The 21,253-nt window shown below is 37.9% G+C and overlaps 1 protein-coding gene across 1 annotated transcript; it reads right to left on the reverse strand.

Annotated features, from left to right (window-relative positions):
• Positions 1–632: 632 nt before the first annotated feature.
• Positions 633–18,701, reverse strand: LOC127812952 (N6-adenosine-methyltransferase MT-A70-like). Its single transcript, XM_052353571.1, has 7 exons — positions 17,364–18,701; positions 16,575–16,673; positions 4,187–4,270; positions 3,718–4,070; positions 2,677–2,893; positions 2,324–2,403; positions 633–1,539 (listed from the first exon to the last, which is right to left on the reverse strand). The coding sequence occupies exons 1-7, from the start codon at positions 18,513–18,515 to the stop codon at positions 1,275–1,277; spliced, it is 2,250 nt and encodes a 749-aa protein (XP_052209531.1). The 5' UTR covers positions 18,516–18,701; the 3' UTR covers positions 633–1,274.
• Positions 18,702–21,253: the final 2,552 nt, after the last annotated feature.

The following is a 21,253-nucleotide window of genomic DNA, read 5'->3' on the forward strand; positions in this document are numbered from 1 at the left end:
AGTAAGATAAAGAGTGAAATAGAGAAGAGAATAGAGTGTAGATAGTGCACGCACAATTTTTTAGGTAAAATTAAAATAAAAATTAAATTATTTATAATATAATAAAAATTAGAATAAGAAGATGTGTTAGAGAGGCCTGAATGATCCTTGTAATTCTTTTTGACCCAATTAAGAGAATAGGATGGTGTTTTAAATCTTATCCAACTCTTTCATCTTTGAGAGAATATATGGTAATTCTTTGAGTCAGACATAAAAAGAGACCATGGTGGTATTCAAATAAGAACCCACACCATCGTTTTGCTGCCCAATGCACCAATTGAGCGTCACCAATCCCAATTCTCAACTTCGAGGCAACAACTACCAAGGAGATGGTGATGGAGGGTTACAAAAAAAAAAAAAATCTTTACTGCACCCTAAATTCTAAATTCTAGGTCAATTAATAAATAAGTTTGATAAATTATTTTTATAAATAAATTAATGTAATTTATATATATAAATTTTTAATAATTTTATCTAAAATTAACAATAAATCTACCCACTATTATTAATTTTGAGTAAACTTATTATGAACTTAAATAAAGTTATTATAAATGCATGCATGTGGCATCAGTTTGTAAAAATTATTTTCCAAATTTGTTTGTCAATATAACATTTCCATTACTAAAATGAACCACCGGGGTGATTACTTGGATGACTGCATTTTTAAGTTAGATATAGTTCCAATCTCCTGGGGGTACCTTGACTGCCTTCCCAAGTCTCCATGCAAAAACACAAAACCCATGAGGGTACCCTACAAAATCTATCGAGATTCCTCAAGTGTACTTGACACTGTTAAGGTCCGGCAAAAAAAAAAAAAAAGAAAATTACAAAAAATGACCAAAATAGCAGCCAGACTTGCAATGATATGTAAACAGTGGAGGTTGCCTGGACCGGGAGAGAGAAATGTGGGGATCTTGTGAGGTCCAATGTGGAGTAGTCAAAACTTTCACAATATGGGGTAAAAATCTCTCAAAAGGACTATCAGTTGCTAACTTGTATTCTCGGCAATGAGAAAACACTTACCACCTACAAGGAAGGAGAGACAAATATTGGTTAAGAACTTAGCTCTTTTCTCTTTTTTGAGTCCTCAAAAAGAGAAACAATGAAATGGTACAAACCACCACCACCACCCCAAGAGCAGCCATCCAACACAACACTGCCCTGCCCTCCGTTTTTTCACCTGATTAGATGACACTTCAAAAGCAGGACAACAACTTGGACAGTGAATTATCCGGTCATTCAACCTCATGGTTCATTGGCTTCTGCTCATATGCTGCCGCAGGAGCTCTGCCCTCCGAGAACTGCATAGCAGATGAATTTGATTCACCTCCCACAAATGGACTCCTCACATGTGCAGGATTAGAGTCAACTTCCATTGCAGAAGCTCTTGGAGGTGATGCGGGTTGCACCTCTACCTCAGGGTAAGCAGCCTTAAACCTAGCCCGAAGACCCTCATCCACTAATCGTACTCCATTCAGTTGATTACCAAGCGATATCCACCTGATTAATTGAAACATTGAAAAATGAGTTATACAAAAAACTAAAGGAGACAGAAGATACAGTTACACAAAAAAAATCTGTGGTACACACGATTACAACAGTATCAGAGTCAAAAAAATACAAGGAAATGACAGCATATACAAATGGGGGGAAAAAAAGGGGGAAATTTGAAAGTAAAAGCAATTCAATCAAGATTTTTTTTTTTTTCTTTTCTTTATGGTTTGGCCCCCAGGGGTGGTGGACGCATTGTATAAGAGTTTTATTTTGAGTTATTTGATTGACATTTTTTTCTCCTATTCTTCATAACGTATAAAAACAATTTGCGAACCAATTAATGCTGTAACAGTGTAACTTCTCAAAAGTTGTTGGCTTGTATGAAATTGATATAGTTCAATCAATAATGTGATTAGTGAAGTGATTGTGACGATATGAGGATTAATTTTGCAAGGAAAAAGTGAAATGAAACTAAAAATCCTTGAACAACATTATAAAAATATTCTGGTCATTCCATGAGATCCAATGAAATCCAAGCTTATAGTAGCCACCCAATGAAATCCAAGCTGCAAAGTAGGAGGAATGAGACCCTAAGAGTGGCAAATAAACCCAAGCAATAGGTTCTTAAAAATACTTTCAGCCATCATATTTCAATAATGCAGGATCACTCAGAAAGAGAGCAGACCACACCATGCAATTACATTCACAAATCGGATGGTGCAAGAAGTCTCTAAATTTCATATTCTTCTAAAACAAAAAATAAGATACATGTGGATTAAGAAAACTTTACCCTGCATGAGCGTTATGCATGCGAGCAAACAGTTCCAGTTTTCTTGTCCTAGGACTTATCCTCTCCAGCATGGGGTACATCTGCAAAATGCATGCATATTAAGTCAAGTTCACTTGAAAGAAAGTCAGGACTCTATTGGTGCAGAGAGTATACAACAGCAAGAAACAATAGTGATACACAATCCTCATAATGAAACAATTAAGGCACAGCCATAAGCTACAAAGCAAGAAATGCATGCCCATCAGTATGCAATAATCTGCATTGCATTTTGACCAAGACAAAGAAAAAGCACACAACCTAGAGAAAGTCCAGGGAATTGGCTAAAAGCTGTTTCAATTAAGGAGAGTGCTAACCTCATCAGGCTTACGGCTTGTTTCTCGAACCTCAGCCACTATGACATCTGTATCGATATTCCTGTTTACTTCTGGATTACCCTTTATTCCAACAAGGCAATGTTCCTTGCTGTGATTAAGCCAATGCCCTGTCCGCCCGGTTCTGATTATTCGTTGAAGTTGATTGGTCTTCACCCATATAAGTTCCTCAACGCGTTTGTATCCCCAAAGCTCTAAACTGGAAATTGTACAAAAATATATATAAGCCTGCCACAGTAAAACATATAACCACAGAGTGCAAATGGTCTAGGACTCAACTAAGTATTTAGTGCCAAATGATTCATGAATGAATATGGCTAAACTCTTGAACAACCACAAGAAGTAGATGATAGAGGGATATTGTAATTACTAATTGAGTCCTCAAATTAACAGCCTAGGGCTAATTCTCCAAGCTAAAAAATTATCCATTTAATAACTATAGGCTTATTCTAGAAGTTCAGCTGAGAACACAAAAGAGTGAGTGAAAGGGAATAATCACTCACATGATATACATAAGATTTGTTAATATATTATTATTGTATGTATGCAAGTAAGGTTGATATTCATAAAGAAAACAGCAAACAGAAATACAATCAATTATTCAAGACAGCCAAGCAAAAAACAAAGAAAACATACATTATTCACATCAGAGATCAATCAGTTAGGTATGTATATAATAACCACAAATAAAAATAAGATTCAAGGAACACGAAATTTTTCCCTTATACATATAGATTGTACAACAATATAGATTCCACATTGGAATATGAAGGAAGCATGATCTTTGCAGTAATGACATTGTGTAACTCAATAAATGTATCTTGGGCTAAAGGAATTTGCTACTGCCACCAACCCCCCCCCCCCCCCCCCCCCCCAAAAAAAAAAAAAATAAATCCTCCCAAAGGGCAGAAAATCTTAAAATGACTACAAAGATGGTAGTGACAACAAAATATTAATATTAAAATAACTGCAAAAGTATGAAAACAAAATATTAACTGCAACCCAACCAAATATAAGCCGTACCATTCTCGGCCAAGCTCCATTGCACGTCCAGTAACCCAAAGAAATATCAGACCATCAGTCTGAAGTGCAGGAACATTAAGATTACGCATCTCATCATCAGCCATAGTCCCATAAGGCAATTCCATATGGATGTCCCATGGTGGATCAGCCATTATAACTCCAAACTGCCCTAGAATATCCATTCTAAATGAACGGATATCACAGTTAATCCATTGTGGTTCACCAAGCTCTACTTCTGAACAGTATTCAGCACGTTGCTTCAGAGGTTTAGAGGGAGGAAGTGCAGCAGCTCCCATCATCAAAGGTGTCACATCTTGTGTATTGTCCAGCTCATAGTGAACATATTTGCATGTCTGATAGAAAAGGATACATAATCCCAACTTAATTTTCTTACAGAAAATAATGCATACCAAAGATATTTGCAACATTCTTTTATAAGTAAATAAACTTGATAGAATAGAAAGTTTACCTTCATGTGACGGCATGTATCCAGAAAGGAGCAGTCCCCTAAATTGACATCGGTATGAGGAGCAATTATACGTCGAAAATGAACCTGAATGGGTGGAAGATAAGTAAGACATAGTGCCTTTACAACAGAAATTGAAACCAAGGAACTCCAGTGATCTTATATGGTTTTAACAGTCCACAAATAACGGTCAGTAGACAAATGTCAGACGTCTAGATTGACATCCTTTTGAAGAGACTAAGTAGCTTCGCATTACTAATTCCCACATATTCTCCAATTTTCATACTGATTCTGTAAGAGTTCAAACTAGCTTTCTTTAGCCATTTTGGAAGACAGTGAAGCAACAAAAAGAACAACATTATGTAGGACACAATCACACAAACTCACAAGAACACTAAGAACAAATCTCAAACTCTAAACACAGAATAAATTTCAATTCTGGTTATCAATTCAATAATTAATCCAAGCCTGCCTTCAGAATATATTAAGACATGTTTATACAGGATGTCAACAAACCCTATTTAAAAAGCAAAAAAATAATAATTAAATTACAGAACTGATAAGACTGATTATGGTATACAAAAAAAATTACTAATCTAATAATTGCCTAATTTATCTCTTGATTAGTCTATCCTAAAAGTCAAATCCTCAGATTTAGGTTCTCCATCATTCTCCCCCAACCTAAACGAACTCAACTCTATCAAGTTGGACCACAAGAACCACTCCAAGAACTCTAGATCTAACAATCAAGACTCTTCTATAGCGAACCAAGTAACATCAAAGTCTACACGAATTGCTTAAGCCCTCCATGTGATGAAGTAATAATCTCATCATACAACTTCAATGAGAACACTGTGCTGAGTAAGAAACAGAGATCTAGGAGCTTGACGACCACAAAAACACTAGTAGGCAAGAGAGGATCGAATCTGTCTTGCTAAGGTGACAAATCCTTCAAATAGAAAGCACAACTAAAATTCATATCATCAAGTAAATTGAGCAAATGTACGTTAGGTCCAAATGTTCTTAGATTGAATTTTATTGGTCCATTAGCTTGAGTGTGCAGTGTTTTGAAAGAACATTTGAATATCATTTTTGATGGACATGAACCAAGTCAACATTTGACAGTTGAAGGCGTTGTTGTCAGAGCCAAATGCTGAAGAAATCTTAATGACGGGTGCACCAGATAGTGGTGTGATGCAGTACAATAGTGAAATTACAGAAAACAGGGAAGAAGAAAAGAGATAGAAAGAAGAAGAAGGAAAGAGAAATCAATAATATTTAATCATCCAATCTAACCCCATAGGGTTACATTGTGTTGATAACTTATAGGCAATTAAGTATAATCTAATTAAAAGATAACACTAATCTTACATATAACTGTAAATAAAATTCAAATATCAATATCTAAACCAAACAAGATAGCAATAACATAAGATGATATCTAATCGAAATGTTATTTGAAAATCAGAATCAAACTAAAATATCCCTATCATCCTCCCCCAATGGGAGAAAAAGCTCACGCACCCAACCATAGGGGCAGTAGTTGGATGGTCTTCTGTCGTCTGCAATCGTAGACTCAGGTCATGAGAGGCCGCAAAGCATCATCAACACTAGCTCGCCAAGGAAACAAAGATCTCGCTGCTGGGAGGTTTGAGTCCTATTGGATCTGGTAACGCTCAAGTAAAGCAGTGTCAATCTGCTGTAGCTTGGAGTGGGTTATCCAGGTAGCGTCGAAAACTGGACGATCCTTCCAATGAAATAGGAACCGCTACATCTCGCCATCCTAGGTACTAACAATTTGTTCATTTAAAATTGCATCAATTTTATCTTGCGCGCGAAATTTCCATGGGTTAAAGGGAATGCAATATTAGGATCATTTTGTGAAAGGAGGTAGGGTAGGCGGAGAGTAGTAGTAGGGGGAGCAAGAAAAGGATCATCTGGTGGGGTGAGATGACCTTTAAAGGCAACAAGGTCGTCAACATTAAAGATCGAGCTAAAACCATAGTTAGGTGGGAGATCAATGGTGTAAGCATTTAGTCCAGCTTTTTGAAAAAATTGACCGACATTACAAGAATGCAACTTAGAGATAGCATGTTCTCTTTCAAAATCTCTATGATCATTAGGACCCCTATCAATCTCCCAGTGGTATTGATTCCTATTGTGAGGGTTTCCACTCCCTTTACCCTTTAGATGATGGTGACCAGTCTCAAGTGCATCTAACCTGGTGGTGATGGATGTGATTTGGGCTTGTAAGGTTCAAAATCGATCTAGGCTTTCCTACCTCATCTATTGAAGAAACTTCATAAATTGGGCATTTGGATGGGTTGAGAGGTCAGACAAGTTAGACTCCATGTCACTAACAGATGGATGGGGTTGAACAATATGACCACTACACAATTGCATAACACACTCGAATTAGTGGTGTTGAGATCAAAAGACAAGTCAATTTTTTTTTTTTTTTAAAGAATTGGGCCAAAAGCTAAACCCTATCATCCACAGAAGTAAGAAAGCTCTGAAGTAAAGTGAGGATAATGAATGCAATAGAAGGGTTAATCAAAACAGCCAACGGGTTAAGGGAAAAAAAGAAGGGTGAATGTAATAAAACAATTATGAATAAGTAATGCAAACAAGGTTAAAGAAATTCTAAGCACAAAAGAACGAATGAATACTAATCTTAGAAAATAGAAAATAAGTACAGAGAGATGGAAAGATAGAACCTATCCTTAGTTGTTGTAGAATCAGAATGGTGGTTGGTTTGGTTATTTGGGCACCATATAAAAGGTTGGTAAAGATTTGGGGCAAGTTGGACTGGGCTGGGATTTAATTGAACCAGGCTGGGCTTTAGGGGGAGATTGGGTCAAGGTTGGCTTTAAGGGGAGATTGAGTAAGGCTGGGTGTCAGATCCCTGATCTGACAAGTAGAATCCTCAATTGTTGAGAAGAATTGAGACAAGGGAAATTGGGAAATTAGGGGGAAGGTTCGAGAGAAATGAGAGGGAAAGAGAATTGAGAGGAGAAAAGAGAGGGAAACTAATTTCCTTATTCATTCATCATGTAGGTCTAGGCATGGATCAGTGTTATTTATACTGATATACAGCCTAATTTGGGCACCAAAACAGTTATCCCACTTGGCCTTACAACTTGCCATAGGACATACTGGAACATTCCTCCAACTGTGCCCAAAAACATCGTTATTTAACAAGGCCTAACAGCCTACTACATAAAGGCTTAACAGCCTGCTAACGTGACAATCCCCCCCACCCCCCGGCATCTCCCTTTTAAGGCATTTCTTGCCCTCAAGAAATGTGTAGCAAGCTGGCTGTGTTGGGAAATTGCTGGAGAAGATCTGGCAAATACTCCCAGGTATTGTTGTCGTCGTGGAGGGATGACCACTTAACTAGAACCTGGGTGAGAGGGACTTCATGTCTGTGAATCACCCTTTTGTCTAGGATAGCTGTAGGTACTGCTTCTGCTGTTTCTTCTCCCACTATTGGTGGAAACGTAGGGGTGGATCTCTGTGCTCCAGTGGCTTTCTTGAGGAGAGAAACATAGAAAACAAGATGGATCTGTCATCCTTCCAGCAGCTGCAACTTGAAGGCCACTGCCCCTATCTTTTCCAATATAGGAAATGGCCCATAGTACTTAGGGCTCAAGCTTGGAGATGGGTTGCTCTGTCAGGGCTTTGAGATGCTGCTGGCTAAGCTTCAAATAAACATCCTCCCTGATTAAGAATTCTCTCTCTCCTTTTCCTGTCAGCCAATTTGTCACGACCCGAGGGTCTGATTGTAATTTTTTCTGAAATTTCAAATGTAATGGCAGGAGCCTGCAGAGTTAGTTGTTGTAGCTTTACCATTCTACTGTCAATTTAGCTGTAACCACAGGGAAGAGCCTATATAAGGCTTAGCTACACGAGGATGGAATTCATTGTGAAATAATATTGAATTCTTTCCCACTCAAATTCTCTCTTCTTATTCTATCTACTTCTTTCAAATTCTTGCTCCAAATTCTCTCTATTTCTCTTCTCTTTCTCCTAATTGTTCTGGATGTGCAAATCTCATCCACGAGGCTTGACATTTTGGTATTAGATCCGATCATCCTCGGCTATGATTCCAGCAAAGAACGGGTGTGATCCGATAGTTTAAGGTTGGCGGCAATTGAATTGTGATCGGATAGAGACAATGGATCAAATGGTTGAGGGCACCAGATTGGAACAACGAGAGAATCGCATGGAAGCAATGGAGTATGGGATGTCCCAAACTCAGGAGGTGGTTTCTCAGAGTAAGGAGGAGGTGCAGGCAATTTGCGATGAATTACGGGAGGATATAGCAGCTTCTAGGGATGGAGTTCAAAGAGAATTAGCAAGGCATCGGGAAACACTAGATCAACGGATCAGCAGCGTGATCAGCATGCTATTTGCACTCCCTCACTTCTAGTTGTCCTTCCTGATCAGTTTTGTTCATAGTTTGACACGTCCGATCAAGGAATTCTTCCTAAACCTCAAGGAGTAGCAAAGGCTGGAACCTCACAATTTGAAGATACTAGTGACCATGTAAGAGAATTCAATTCCCCTAGATCTAGCCAAGGACCGATGCCGAGGCTAGAGATCTCTCTGTTTGAAGGATCCAAACCAATTAGGTGGATCCGTAGGTGCAAGAGGTTTTTTCAATACTATAACATTGCTGAAAATCAGAGGATTATCCTTGCTACAACCTATCTAAATGATGTGGCCGATGCCTGGTACCAAGGATGGTCCAGATCTAGGGGTATGGGGCCTAGATGGATTGATTTTGCAGAAGAATTATGCATCCACTTTGGGGAGAGAAATATGGCAGATGTTATTAAGGAGTTTAACAAACTCAGACAAGAATGGGGAGACTATGGCTCTTGAAGCTTACATGGATGCTGATTATGCAGAATTCGTTGTGGATAGGAGGTCCACATCGGGCTATTGCACTTTTCTAGGAGGCAATCTTGTAACATGGAGAAGCAAAAAACAAAGTGTAGTAACTCGGTCAAGTGCAAAAGTTGAGTTCAAATCTATGACTTTAGGGATGTGAGTCACTATGGCCGAAAATATTATTAGATGATCTTAAGGTCAAGTGGACAGTCCCTATAAGGCTTTACTGTGATAACAAGTCAACAATAAGCATTGCTCACAATCTAGTTCAACATGACTAAACAAAGCATGTTGAAGTGGATAGACAATTCATTAAAGAGAAATTAGATAGTGGCCTAATTTGTACCCCATATGTCTCCTCAAGTGATCAATTGGCAGATGTGCTAACAAAGGGATTACCTGCAACCGTGTTCCACAGGTTTATATCCAAGATTGGGATGGATGATATCCACTCACAATCTTGAGGAGTGTCAACGATTAAGGAGCTGACTGTATTAGCAATCAGCATCTCAGGCAAGATTGGATTAGCAATCAGCGTTAATCATTGATATTTCTTTCCTAGAATAAGAATGTTTCATTGTTGTATCTTTCTAAATTATTGTTGTATGATAAATTGTACAGTTTCCAAAATAGAAACTTCCTATTGCGTTATTTAGAAACTTCCTAATGTAACAGGAAGTTGTGTATATATCATGATGTATTCTTTCAAAGAAAATAAGATTGCCAGCCTTATTCACATCTTTCTTGGCAATTGGAATAGGAAATTTATCTTTAATGGTAATGGAATTGAGTTGTCTATAATCAACACAAAAATGCCAAGTGCCATCTTTCTTATTAACCAATAGGACGGGTGAAACAAATGGGTTGTGACTAGGTCTGATAACAAATTGGTTCAACATCTCTTTAACAAGTTTCTCCATATTAGATTTGAGTTCAGGTGGGTATATGTATGACCTAATGTTTACGAAGCACCGCCTATCACCCACAAACTGATGGGCAAACAGAGGTACTGAATCAGACCTTGGAAACATATTTGCGTTGTTTTGCTTCCTCTCAACCGAAATCTTGGTCCATGTGGCTGCCTTGGGCTGAACTATGGTACAACACATCCTACCATACAGCTGCAAGGACGACCCCTTTTCAGGTGGTGTATGGTAGAGAACCTCCAGCCTTGGTGAGGTTTGAAAGAGGTACCACGCCGGTGTCCATGGTGGAGCGGCAATTAGTTGAACGGGATAAGATTTTGGATGAGTTGAAGACTCAATTGCTGAGGGCTCAATCAGTAATGAAGAGAGGTGCTGACATGAAGAGAAGAGAGGTAAACTTCAAAGTGGGGGACTTGGTTTATTTGAAATTGCGGCCATATCGTAGAAAATCGCTGGCTAGTCGCTCCAACGAGAAATTGGCACCTAGATTTTATGGTCCATTTGAAGTGGAAAAGGAGGTAGGACTGGTTGCTTACAAATTAACACTGCCCTCCCATTGCAACATCCACCGCGTCTTCCATGTGTCCCAATTACGCAAGGCAAGAGGGGCGTTGAGGGCTAGTGTGCAAGTTCCCAGCCAACTGAGTGTAGATTTGGAGCTGTTGGTGGAGCCCGAAGCAGTACTGGGGGTTCGATCGGGAACAAGAGGTAATCTACAAGGCAAGGAGGTTTTAATTCAATGGAAGGGGCTGCCCCCTTTAGAAGCAACATGGGAACCAGTTCACCTCCTTCAGCAACAATTTCCAGATTTCCACCTTGAGGACAAAGTGAAAGTGAGAGGGGGGGATAATGATAGGCCGTCCATTGGACCTACCAAAGGCGGCACAAGGGGCAGGGGCTAGAAGGTAAAATGGGTGGAGGATAGTAGGGGAAAGAGCTGGTTTGTTGTAACAAACCAGCATGTGCTGCCAGAGGCAGTTATGCTGAGTAGGATGGGGTATAAATAAGAGAAAGAGAGTGAGAGAGAGGTGTGGAATTTTGTAGAAGATTGTTGGAGAGTTTGGGCCTCTCGAATGCCCTATTGTTCTTATTTTCCTTGCTGCAAATTATTGGAAAACCATTGATATTGATTGCTGTTGAATTTGCTATTTGGTATCCTATCAAAACCTTCTTCACTCCTGTCTCCAGCTGCTCAATAGCTTCAATTGAAAACAATTGTGCTACTTGAGATACCTCCCTTCTGAATAGCTACTGCAGCTTCTTTCCCTTGATCAATTTACACGAGCCCACTTCCATGTTTCCTTGCAACACCACCCTTCTTCTTCCATCCTTCTCTAGGGTCACCTCCATTTTGTTAAAGTCAAAGCTGATTGAACTCACTCCCCTCATCCAATCAACCCCAAGAACAATATGGCATCCCCCCAATTTCAGCAATCTCAAATCAGCTTGATAGTCTTCTCTCTGCATTTCCCAATAGAATCCCAAACATGCGGATTTGCTAATTACTTTGTTCCCATTAGCCATTGTGACAGACAGGGCCTAAGTGCTGGCTAATTGGCACTTCATCTTGTTGGTTGTCCCTTCATCAATAAAATTGTGGGTACTCCCACTATCTATTAAGACCATAAGTGTGTTGTATTGTACCTTTCCTTCCACCTTAATAATCTTGCTGCTAGCCATCCCCTTGATTGCATGCAAGGAAATAGCTCCATTGCCTTCCTTTTCCACATCTTCAATCACAGCCAATTCTTCCTCTTCCTCTCCTAGTAGGAGCAACTATTTCTTGCACTAATGTCCTGGGGAATCTCTATCCCCACATCTAAAACGTAACCCAACAACTCTTCTCTGCTCATTGAGCTTATCCCTTTGCTGTAAATTCGGGTCAGGGGGTGTGGTTGTCAAATACCTCACCCCTGTTCCTCCCCTGAAATTTTCCTTACTCTCCATCCTCCCTCCAAACAAACACTAATCCCGAATTGATCCCTCTGTTCTAACCCCTCTGTTTCTTCATTAAGGCCTCCACAGTTAACTCCTGTAAAGAGGCTCCCTCCGCTGCTTCTTGTACATTCTGTGGTTTCAACATCTAAATGCAGATCTTATCTCATCATTCAACCCTCCCACAAAGTTGGATACAAAATATTCTTCAGTCATAAAGGGGTTCCTACTCAACATGAGGGATTTCAACTCCTCAAGGTTCAAACCTCAGCTGGCATTCTTGCACAGTACCATCCTACTTCAGCCTATTGAATTCCTCCACAATGTCCATCATCCCCCATTCACCGAACCTTCCACATAGTCCCTTAGTGAAATCATCCCAAGTGTAAGCCTTTCTTACCTTAAACCATCCTTGAAACCACACATCCCACATATCATTGAGGTAAGCGAATGCCAAAGTCACCTTTTGATCATCTGGTATCTGGTGGATGCTAAATAATTTTTCACATCTCTGTATCCACCAACGAGGCTTTTCTCCCACAAATCACTGGCAATTTCAGTTTTGGTACTGGAAACCCAGCTTGGTGCAGAGGAATTGGAATCTCCCACCTCCTATCCATCATATTCTCTCCCACAATTGCTAGATCTCCCTCCAATTCTGATGATCCAACAATATGATTGTCGTTTCCAGCCCCCAATAAGATCCATTCCATTCTATCTCTAGGAGGAAAATTAGGAGAGATTCTTATCTGATTTTGGCTAGAGAACATGAGCATGAACTGCTACAATTGGTCTCGCAACAAATTCCCTTGCTCCTGCATCTCCTCCCTGATTTGCTCTCCCATATTCGTGCTCAAAGCCGTATGCAACCTTTCTGTCATTGTCTCCAATTTCCAATATACCGCCAATTCCAGCCTCCCTTCTATCAAGTCCACTCTGCTTTGCATCTCTGACATAGAAACTAACATCTGTTGCAACTGTGTTTCCATATGTTTCATTCGGGTGTTGTCGGCCATGACTTGATCACCTTCACAATTCACCGGCCAAGACCGTGCTCTAATACCAATTTGTCAAATCTGTGATTTGACACGTAGAATTCTCAATTGCTGAGAAGAACTGAGACAAGGGAAATTGGGAAATCAGGGGAAATCCGTATTCATTTATCATGTGGGTCTAGGTGTGAATCGGTATTATTTATACTGATCTACAGCCTAATTTGGGCGCCAAAACAATTACCCCACTCACCCACTTGGCCTTACAACTTGCCATAGGACATACTGGAACATTCCTCCACCTATGCCCAAAAACGTTGTTATTTAACAAGGCATAACAGCCTACTACATAAAGGCTTAATAGCCCGCTAATGTGACACTGGGCTTTTAGGGAAGTTGGGTTAATGAATGTAAAGGGGAGGGGTAATTGGGTATCAAAGTTGTGTTGAGTTAACAAATTGAGTCGAATTAACAAATCGATTCAGCTCTTGAAATCAAGTAGAATAAGCTCTTTAGGAAAAAGAATCAGGTAAAGACGACAATATTGAGAAGTTTCGATGACAGCAAAGGCGTTGTTAACATCGACAAACTCCAATGAGGTCTGGAAATCAAACCGGCTTTAAAGGAGGAAATGACTAAGGAGAAGGTTGTCTGGTTGGCGCAATTGTGGGGTGCAAACTAGTGTCCAAGAGGTCTTCTAACAGGCTATAGCAGCAGAGGTGGCAATTGTAGACTCCAACAATAACTTTAGTTACAGAGATGCTTCTAACAAAAGCATTGGACTAGTTTGAACAAGTTGGAAGAGGGTCCCACATGGTGTTGTCGACTATCTAAACAGGCTTCTAGATGGGTTGCAAGCATAACGATGCTGCCAATGAAAGTATCAGACAATCCAAACAAGTCGAATAAGGATTCTGACTGCTTTGGGAAGATGATATTGCACTAAGGCTTCGATGATGTAACGTCATCAACGTTGTAGAGAATTTCTTGACTTTCCTAAGGTTGTGAGAGTTTCCAACAGCTTGAGAGATTTGTTAGAAATTCTCAACTCTTGACAACTAAAGGAATCAAGGGAGAGCATAATCAAATATTGCTCTGATGCCAAATTTGATGCGATACAATAGCGAAAAATTGCAAAAAATAGGGAAGAAGAAAGAAGAAGAGAAGGAAGAAGAAGAAGAAAGGGAGAAAAGAAGACGAGAGGAAAAGAGAAATCAATAATATTTAATCATCCAATCTGCCCCCATAGGGTTACATTGTGTTTCCTATTTACAGGCAATTAAGGATAATCTAACTAAAGATAAGACTAATCTCTCAAATGAGAAAACACTAATCTTACACATTACTGTAAATAAAATTCAAATATCCAACCAAGATAAAATCAATATCTAAACAGAACAAGATTAACACAAGATGAAATCTAATCAAAATTTGATTTGAAAATCAAAATCAAACTAAAATGTCCATCATGGTGACCCTGTAAAATTCCCAAATCTTCCAATGTAAGGCCTTTATCACAATAATACCAAGCATTAATCTCACTCGGTGTTGGGGTTGACTACATAGATTCTGATACGCCAATCATCTCTATGCATGATTATATGTTATGAGGCCATATATTCCATGTCATGCTTAAGAATTTTCCACCAAGTTCTCTTAGATTTTTTTTCAACTTCTTTTGTTACGAACTTTTTTCATTCCATATACTCTCCTCATTGGTGTGTGTATTGATTTTTCACATTTAAATAATATTTAATTGCATTTTGAACACCTTACCTTCAATAGGAACCACTCAAATTTTATTATGAATAACCTCATTTTTAATTCTATTTTTTCTTATATGGCTAAACATTTTATACATGTTGGGACCTAAAGGATTTTACAACTGCATAAGACCTAAAGTACGTCACTTTAACCATGTTGTCATGACTCTGTAAATAACAATCTCAATAATATCGTTGTCTTTTTGAAACAGTATCAAAACTGATGTTTTATAAATCTCCTTGTCTGTTTAGATAATTAATTTGACATATATGAATTGATTTTTTATTAGAATAACTTAATCTTCAGTCTCACCAGACATTATGCAATTTTTTTTTTTTTACTTAAAACTTACATTTCTTATGTTCATTTTTCAACTTGCCCAATTCAAAGCATCTGGTTAGAACCATGTATAACTCAAGGTTCTTTACATGTCTCTTTTGTCCCATCTACCAAGGTAATGTCATTTACAAATAACACTTTTTCCTTAAAAATAACTTTATTTACCTTTAAATCTCACCATTTGATCTTTGGGCTTCACTTCTTATCATCCACCATCCACTTTTGAGATGACTACTAAGAACCATAAACCTATGTCGAGTAGTGAGACACTTTCCTGATATAACTTCACAATCTTTACCACATAAATGATGCTTTTGCCTAAAAAAAAGTTTATCTCTTTAGGTAGTTGATAAGCAATGTTTATAAGTGATCATATGTTCATCCTATATTTGAATATAGTCTCAACTATCATGAAATCATATTTCATAGTGAAATCCAAAATAGTTTTTTCTCATTATTCTCTATCTAAAACCATAATCTCCATTTACTTCTCTACTCACAATCATTCAAGCCATCTCCTATCATGATGTTAATAATATTTTTATTTTCTAGGTATTTCTTGCAACAATCCTTCAAATCCTATCAGAATTTTACTTTTTATCTTGTATCCTAATCTAAGTCATCCAACTTGCAGTGCATATGCACTAACAATATTTAGAGCCTATTCGCTACACAACTTTAACTGTGATATCACATCTCACAATCTCTTCACATCCACAACTTCATTATTTAGTCTTATCCACAATAATTCCTACTCCATTTCTTGCATGGAATTTCTTTGAATTCCAAAATGTTTATCCTAATTCAACAAAAATTTTACCTTTCTCACCAATCCTAGTCTCTTGGATGCAAAAAATATTGATTCTTCCCCTAAAAATCACATCCACCAACTATATGGATTTTCCAGTTAAAGTTTCAATATTCTAACATACAATCCTAAGCCATGGATGCTAGAGTAATTTTTTTACGTGCACTTGTTCATGAAAATGCGAGAATTGTTATGAATTTAGTACAACATCAAAGCGCCGATACAACAACCTCAGCCCATGTTTCACTGCACCCAAACAGTACAGTCCATTACTACAAAAGTTATGCCCAATAAAGTGTGTTTGTGCCTAGGATCTATATTAATAAATCTAACAGTTTTTATGTTATCTATCTGCTGCTTAATGCATCTCTTCTCATTAATCTGGAGTTAGGACTAGCTAAGACAAGGAGTGTACTCAATCCATAGGCATAGTTGTTAGAAGGTAGAGATGAAGGGAAAACAAAAACAATATAATATCTTCTGGTTACTGAAACTAAACCTATTTCAGGATATTATTTCATGGTTTGACAGAAAATAACATCAGCAAAAAGCCTAAAATTTTAATTAGATGTCTACCCAAATGGCATACATATCAGAAAATAATGCTTAATCTCTGTGTGTACGTGTGCACACAAGCACCTGCAAGCTTGCTCATAGCAACTGATGGGGCAGCACAAATGCTATTTTATCCAAGTGAGAATTGGCTATCCAGTCGCACATTGATAATTTACCTTTTCACAAGCAATATAGGAACCAGATTGACGTCTGCAATCTTCTTTTGTCAAGGCTGAACAGTACTCCTTTAGCTGAGAACCACCTTTGGTTTTGAACTGAACAAGATTCAAATCAGATGGTTAATATGATTGGGAGTGTTAAAATATGATTGTCTTACAGCTTTACAATAGCCCATGAACACTTGCAAATAGATGAAATGCTAGAGTATTGGAGAATTTTCCTTGTCAGAGGTCTCTAAGTCCATCTAGAACAAGGATGCAGATGAAAAAGAAGCGCTTTTATGAACTTCTCTTTTTCATCATTTGCATGAGTTTGAAAATTTCAATAAGGAAAAGGCTGAATGGGAAACAGAGGAGAATTCTTGTGTTTTCTTTTGCCCAAAAGGAGACAGATTGGATTTGAAAGCAAATTGACCATTTCTTACATTTTTAGCTGTTCCCCCCACCCCACCCCAAAAAAAAAAAAAACATCTCTTGGAGGCTGGCTACTTCAGAAACTGACACAGGAAAGCAGTGTGCTCCATTTCATTTTGATTTATTGACTTAAATTTACTTTGCAAGTTTAATGCACGATGCATGCAATTCTAGATGCTTTCAAAGAAAGTAACTTTAGATGACTATACCAAGGCTTTCAAAAAAATTTAATAGGTCATTGTTTCAAATAGAAGCATGCATAAGTGGAATTGAACAGATAATCAGTGTATCGTGAACATAATAATATGGCACCATCAACCAAAGGCTGAAAGATGTAAAGCTTATGAATTGAAAAAAACCAAAAAAAAAAACCTTGGCAGCTACAGCAGTTTCCCTTGCAGTAGGACGGCGAATGAGGTCCAATAGCTCCTCTCCAGTTTTCGATTTCTGCGTCTCCCTGAAAGACTTTTTATTCAACAGAGCCTCAAGATCCTTGAGGTCATCCTCTTCAGTCCTAGGCTTCAAAGTAATGGCATTCGAGCCACCCATCAGAGCATTTGAGCCCAATGGAGGTCGGTGGATTGGAGGAACACCCATTCCTCTATGCATCACCATCATGCCTCCCATTCCTCTAGGCCCTCCCCTAGGTCCCATCATGCCGGCCGCTCCAGACCCCGGAAAAATGGGAGGCATTCCTGACAAATGCGGCTCCCCATGACCACCCCACATATCCGGCATCGGTCGGGGCATTGCCCCTCCTGTTCCAAAAGCTCCATCACCAGCCGTTTGATTTGCTTCGTTCAAAGAATTGGATTCGTTCTGGTGACGCTGCTTACTCTCAGGCAACTCTTTAACCAGCCGAGTCCGGTCAATTCCCATAACCATAACCCTAGACTTCCCACTCACCACAAACTCCTCCAACTCAACGCCACCATTATCCTCCGCCATGGACCTGAGCGCCATCTCCACCGCCAGTATAGCCCCCGACTCCCCTCCCACCTCCCGCAGCGCCGCCTTCTCCGCCGCCGTGGCCGACGGATCATTCTCCAGCTTCCGCAGGACCGTCGACGAATCAATAGGCGCGAACGGGACTCTCTCCAGCAAACAAACCGCCACCATGGATCGAACCACCGACAAGGGGCTCCCGATCTCGTCAATCGTGAACTCGTCACTCTCCGATCGGCTCCTCATGTTCTCCGGATTCGAATTCGGTTTCGGCTTCTGGCCCACGGAACCAGCCGGCTTGGGCTCGACGGAGCGAGGCAGCGACCGGTTATCCAGCGGCGGGCGTTTTGGGTTAGGGTTAGGGAGAGGGGGGGAGAGGGGAGTGAAAGGGCGGCCATTGAAGGCGGAAACAATGGTGAGTGAGAGATCGAGAGAAGAGACGATGTCGGGGACCAGGGTTTGGAGGGAAGCGATGATGTCCATCTGAACGTCGTGTACGGCGTCGGCACGGGATTCAAGGTGGTGGCGCATCTCTTTGATGGTCGCCATCTCTTCGTTGCCGTCCGATTGGCTCTCCATCTCCTTCGTCAAAGCTCTATTTCATCAGGGAAAAAATGGCGGGCAGGCTTTGCCGAAGAAGCTCTATTTCAAACTGAAGTGAGAGATGCCTTGCGATGTGAAGAAGACGGCTTATACATATGGCTGTAAAGAGACGACACAAGGCATCGATAGAGGCTTATGGCGGCAGTTCAGAGGACAATTGAGCTCGCAACCCAGTAAATATACATAATATTAACGGTAAATCAAATATACACACAAATACATACGTAATAGTTGGTCAATTAATGTATATTAAATAAATTAATTAAAAATTAATGAGCTTTGCTTGAGAAAGCTTCAGTTTGCAGAGACTCTGTGCATCTTCTATATTTCTCATGCTTTAACATCCCTTACACTACTAATGATACCAAGTTATAAGTAAACTAGGCTTTATTCTGCACGATGCGCGAGTTTTTTTTTTTTAAATAGATAATAGTCAAATTTAGATTACATCTTTTGTAAATATTGTTAGTATTAATTTTTAATTTTTTTGGAATAAGTTTTTGTTTGAAATATATTATAAATTTTGCTACCTTTGTAAATTAGTGTGAAATATTTTTTTGTTGTTTTATTCTTGTTGTTTGATATTTTTTATATAATATATATTTTTTAAAATTTTAGTATCATAGTTAGATGATCTATTTGGTTTTTTTTTCTTTTTTGTAAGATTTAAATTGGGTTTGTGAAAATAAATAATATACTTTCAATTGGAAAGAGGATTTAATATATATAAAATAAACCTAATTTTTTTTTGTAATTAGTTTTTTTTTTAACGCACCATCACGAACACCCCCTGCTATAATTAGTTTTTAGTATAGTATCATTGTTGTTTTAGTTATGTATCATTCAATGTTTTCATAATAAGTGGATGTGTATAATTAAGATATAACTATTGACATACCTTTTGTTAATAAAGGTTGAAGTTTAAAAATTTATTATGTTTAGATAGTAAAAAATTGAAAATATCATAAACTATGTTTGAATGGTGAGAAATTAAAAATATCATAAATAATAAGAAATATCATATATTTTTGTTACTCATTCTAAATACTTAGGCAGTTACAACATATAGAAATAAGATACGAAATCTAACACTGTAGATAATCTGCTTACTGAATTGAAAATTTTGAATTTAGATAGAAGTTCTAAAAGAGATGCGAATTGTATTTATATATAACATGTGAGTGTAACCGTTACATGTTTAGATATTTAGACTCATACAAATAATACAATTGTTATAATGTGTAGTCTATTTGGAAATCGTCACTGCTAAGGCATCACTACTGCCATTATATCCAATATCCAAACCACACATAAGTTTTTCATCATAAAAGTTTAAGTAATAATAGACTAATAAAAATTTTACATAATGATTTGTAATGAAAAAGTACGTAGTTTAGTATATTTATTAAAAATACTTAATAAAACTAGCAATTAAACTAAATTTGTAAGCACATGTTATTAAATTACAAAACATTTATCATAAAAGTTATAATACCCTATCTTATATGATACTTATCTAATCCGAGTAGATTAATTTTCTCTTTTTGTCTTGTTGTTCATCTTCATCTTCATCTTCATCTTCATCATCTTGGTCGAGGTCCACTTTGTCCTTTATTTTTTATTCTAAAATATTTGAAATTTTCAAGTGATGCCGGAAATCTTACAATTTTTTAATTGAAAATTTTTTAAGTAACTTTTTTTAGTGAAAAATTTGATTTTAATAAATAAAGAAAATAATTACCTCAAACCCTTCAAGTTCCTGAAGATCATTTGCATTTTTTGACTTGCAACTAATGATTAGTAATATATATTTTTAAAATAAAGCATTCCTATCATAAGTTTTTTTGTGGAATCTTGAGGAAAGCATTCATTTTTATAAAATAAAGCATTCATATTATATCCTTTGCTATTGATACCTTTTTTTGCTTGTTAGAAGCATATTGATACCTTTTAAAATAAAGCATTCATTTACTTGTTGGAAGCTGTAGTTTGACCTTCAAGAAGCTGTAGTGGAAATAGTTTGATTGCTCTACAATAGAAGCTGTAACTTGCTTGTTGGAAACTGTAGTTATAATACTATATCTGCTCTCCATCCTTTAGGAATGACCAACAAGATTTGTTGAAAGTCTCATCCTAAAACTATCGTTAGTCCCCCAAAAGGCTTATTACAACTTTCCTCAAATGTATCTCATAAAATGTCTCGCAAGCTCTTATCAAGTGCTTCAAAGCAGAATCTATTTGTCGTTGCTGTTTCATCCCATATAATCAAAGAGGTTTTGCATAATAGCTGTGCTAGTTGACTACCATAGTGTATGTCACATGACGATTCAACTGTGATATCTAGAGGTATAAGAAAATGTGAATGTGCAGTCCTACCAATCGGTAACAAAAGAGTTGTTATCTTTGAAGTTGTTATTGTCAAGACAAATCTCGATTCCAATATGAGTTTTGTAATAATTGTTTTCCACAAATATGTCTCCCCAGTACCACCATGTCCATGAACAAATATCAGTTTTCCCTTTTCATGCGAAACTGAATCAATGATAGCTTTATATGATTTCTTTTGGCATGTGTTCATTCCAACGCACAACCATTCATGCATAGTCTTCAATTCAATAATTTTATAATTTAACTCTTCATTTATTAACTTCCTGTTAACATTTGTTAATAGATCAATTTCTCTTAAGGTTTTTCCCATTTGTGAAAAAATATTT

This window comes from Diospyros lotus, chromosome 11, assembly GCF_014633365.1.
Source record: "Diospyros lotus cultivar Yz01 chromosome 11, ASM1463336v1, whole genome shotgun sequence".
In the NCBI taxonomy this organism is placed as follows: Eukaryota; Viridiplantae; Streptophyta; class Magnoliopsida; order Ericales; family Ebenaceae; genus Diospyros; species Diospyros lotus.

Coding starts and splice junctions, on each gene's coding strand:
- LOC127812952 (XM_052353571.1), bottom strand. CDS start 18,515: ATGGAGAGCCAATCGGACGGCAACGAAGAGATGGCGACCATCAAAGAG. Junction 2,894..3,717: donor ATGGAGCTTGGCCGAGAATG/GTACGGCTTATA, acceptor TACAATTTCCAG/TTTAGAGCTTTGGGGATACA. Junction 2,404..2,676: donor CAAGCCGTAAGCCTGATGAG/GTTAGCACTCTC, acceptor TGCATTTTGCAG/ATGTACCCCATGCTGGAGAG.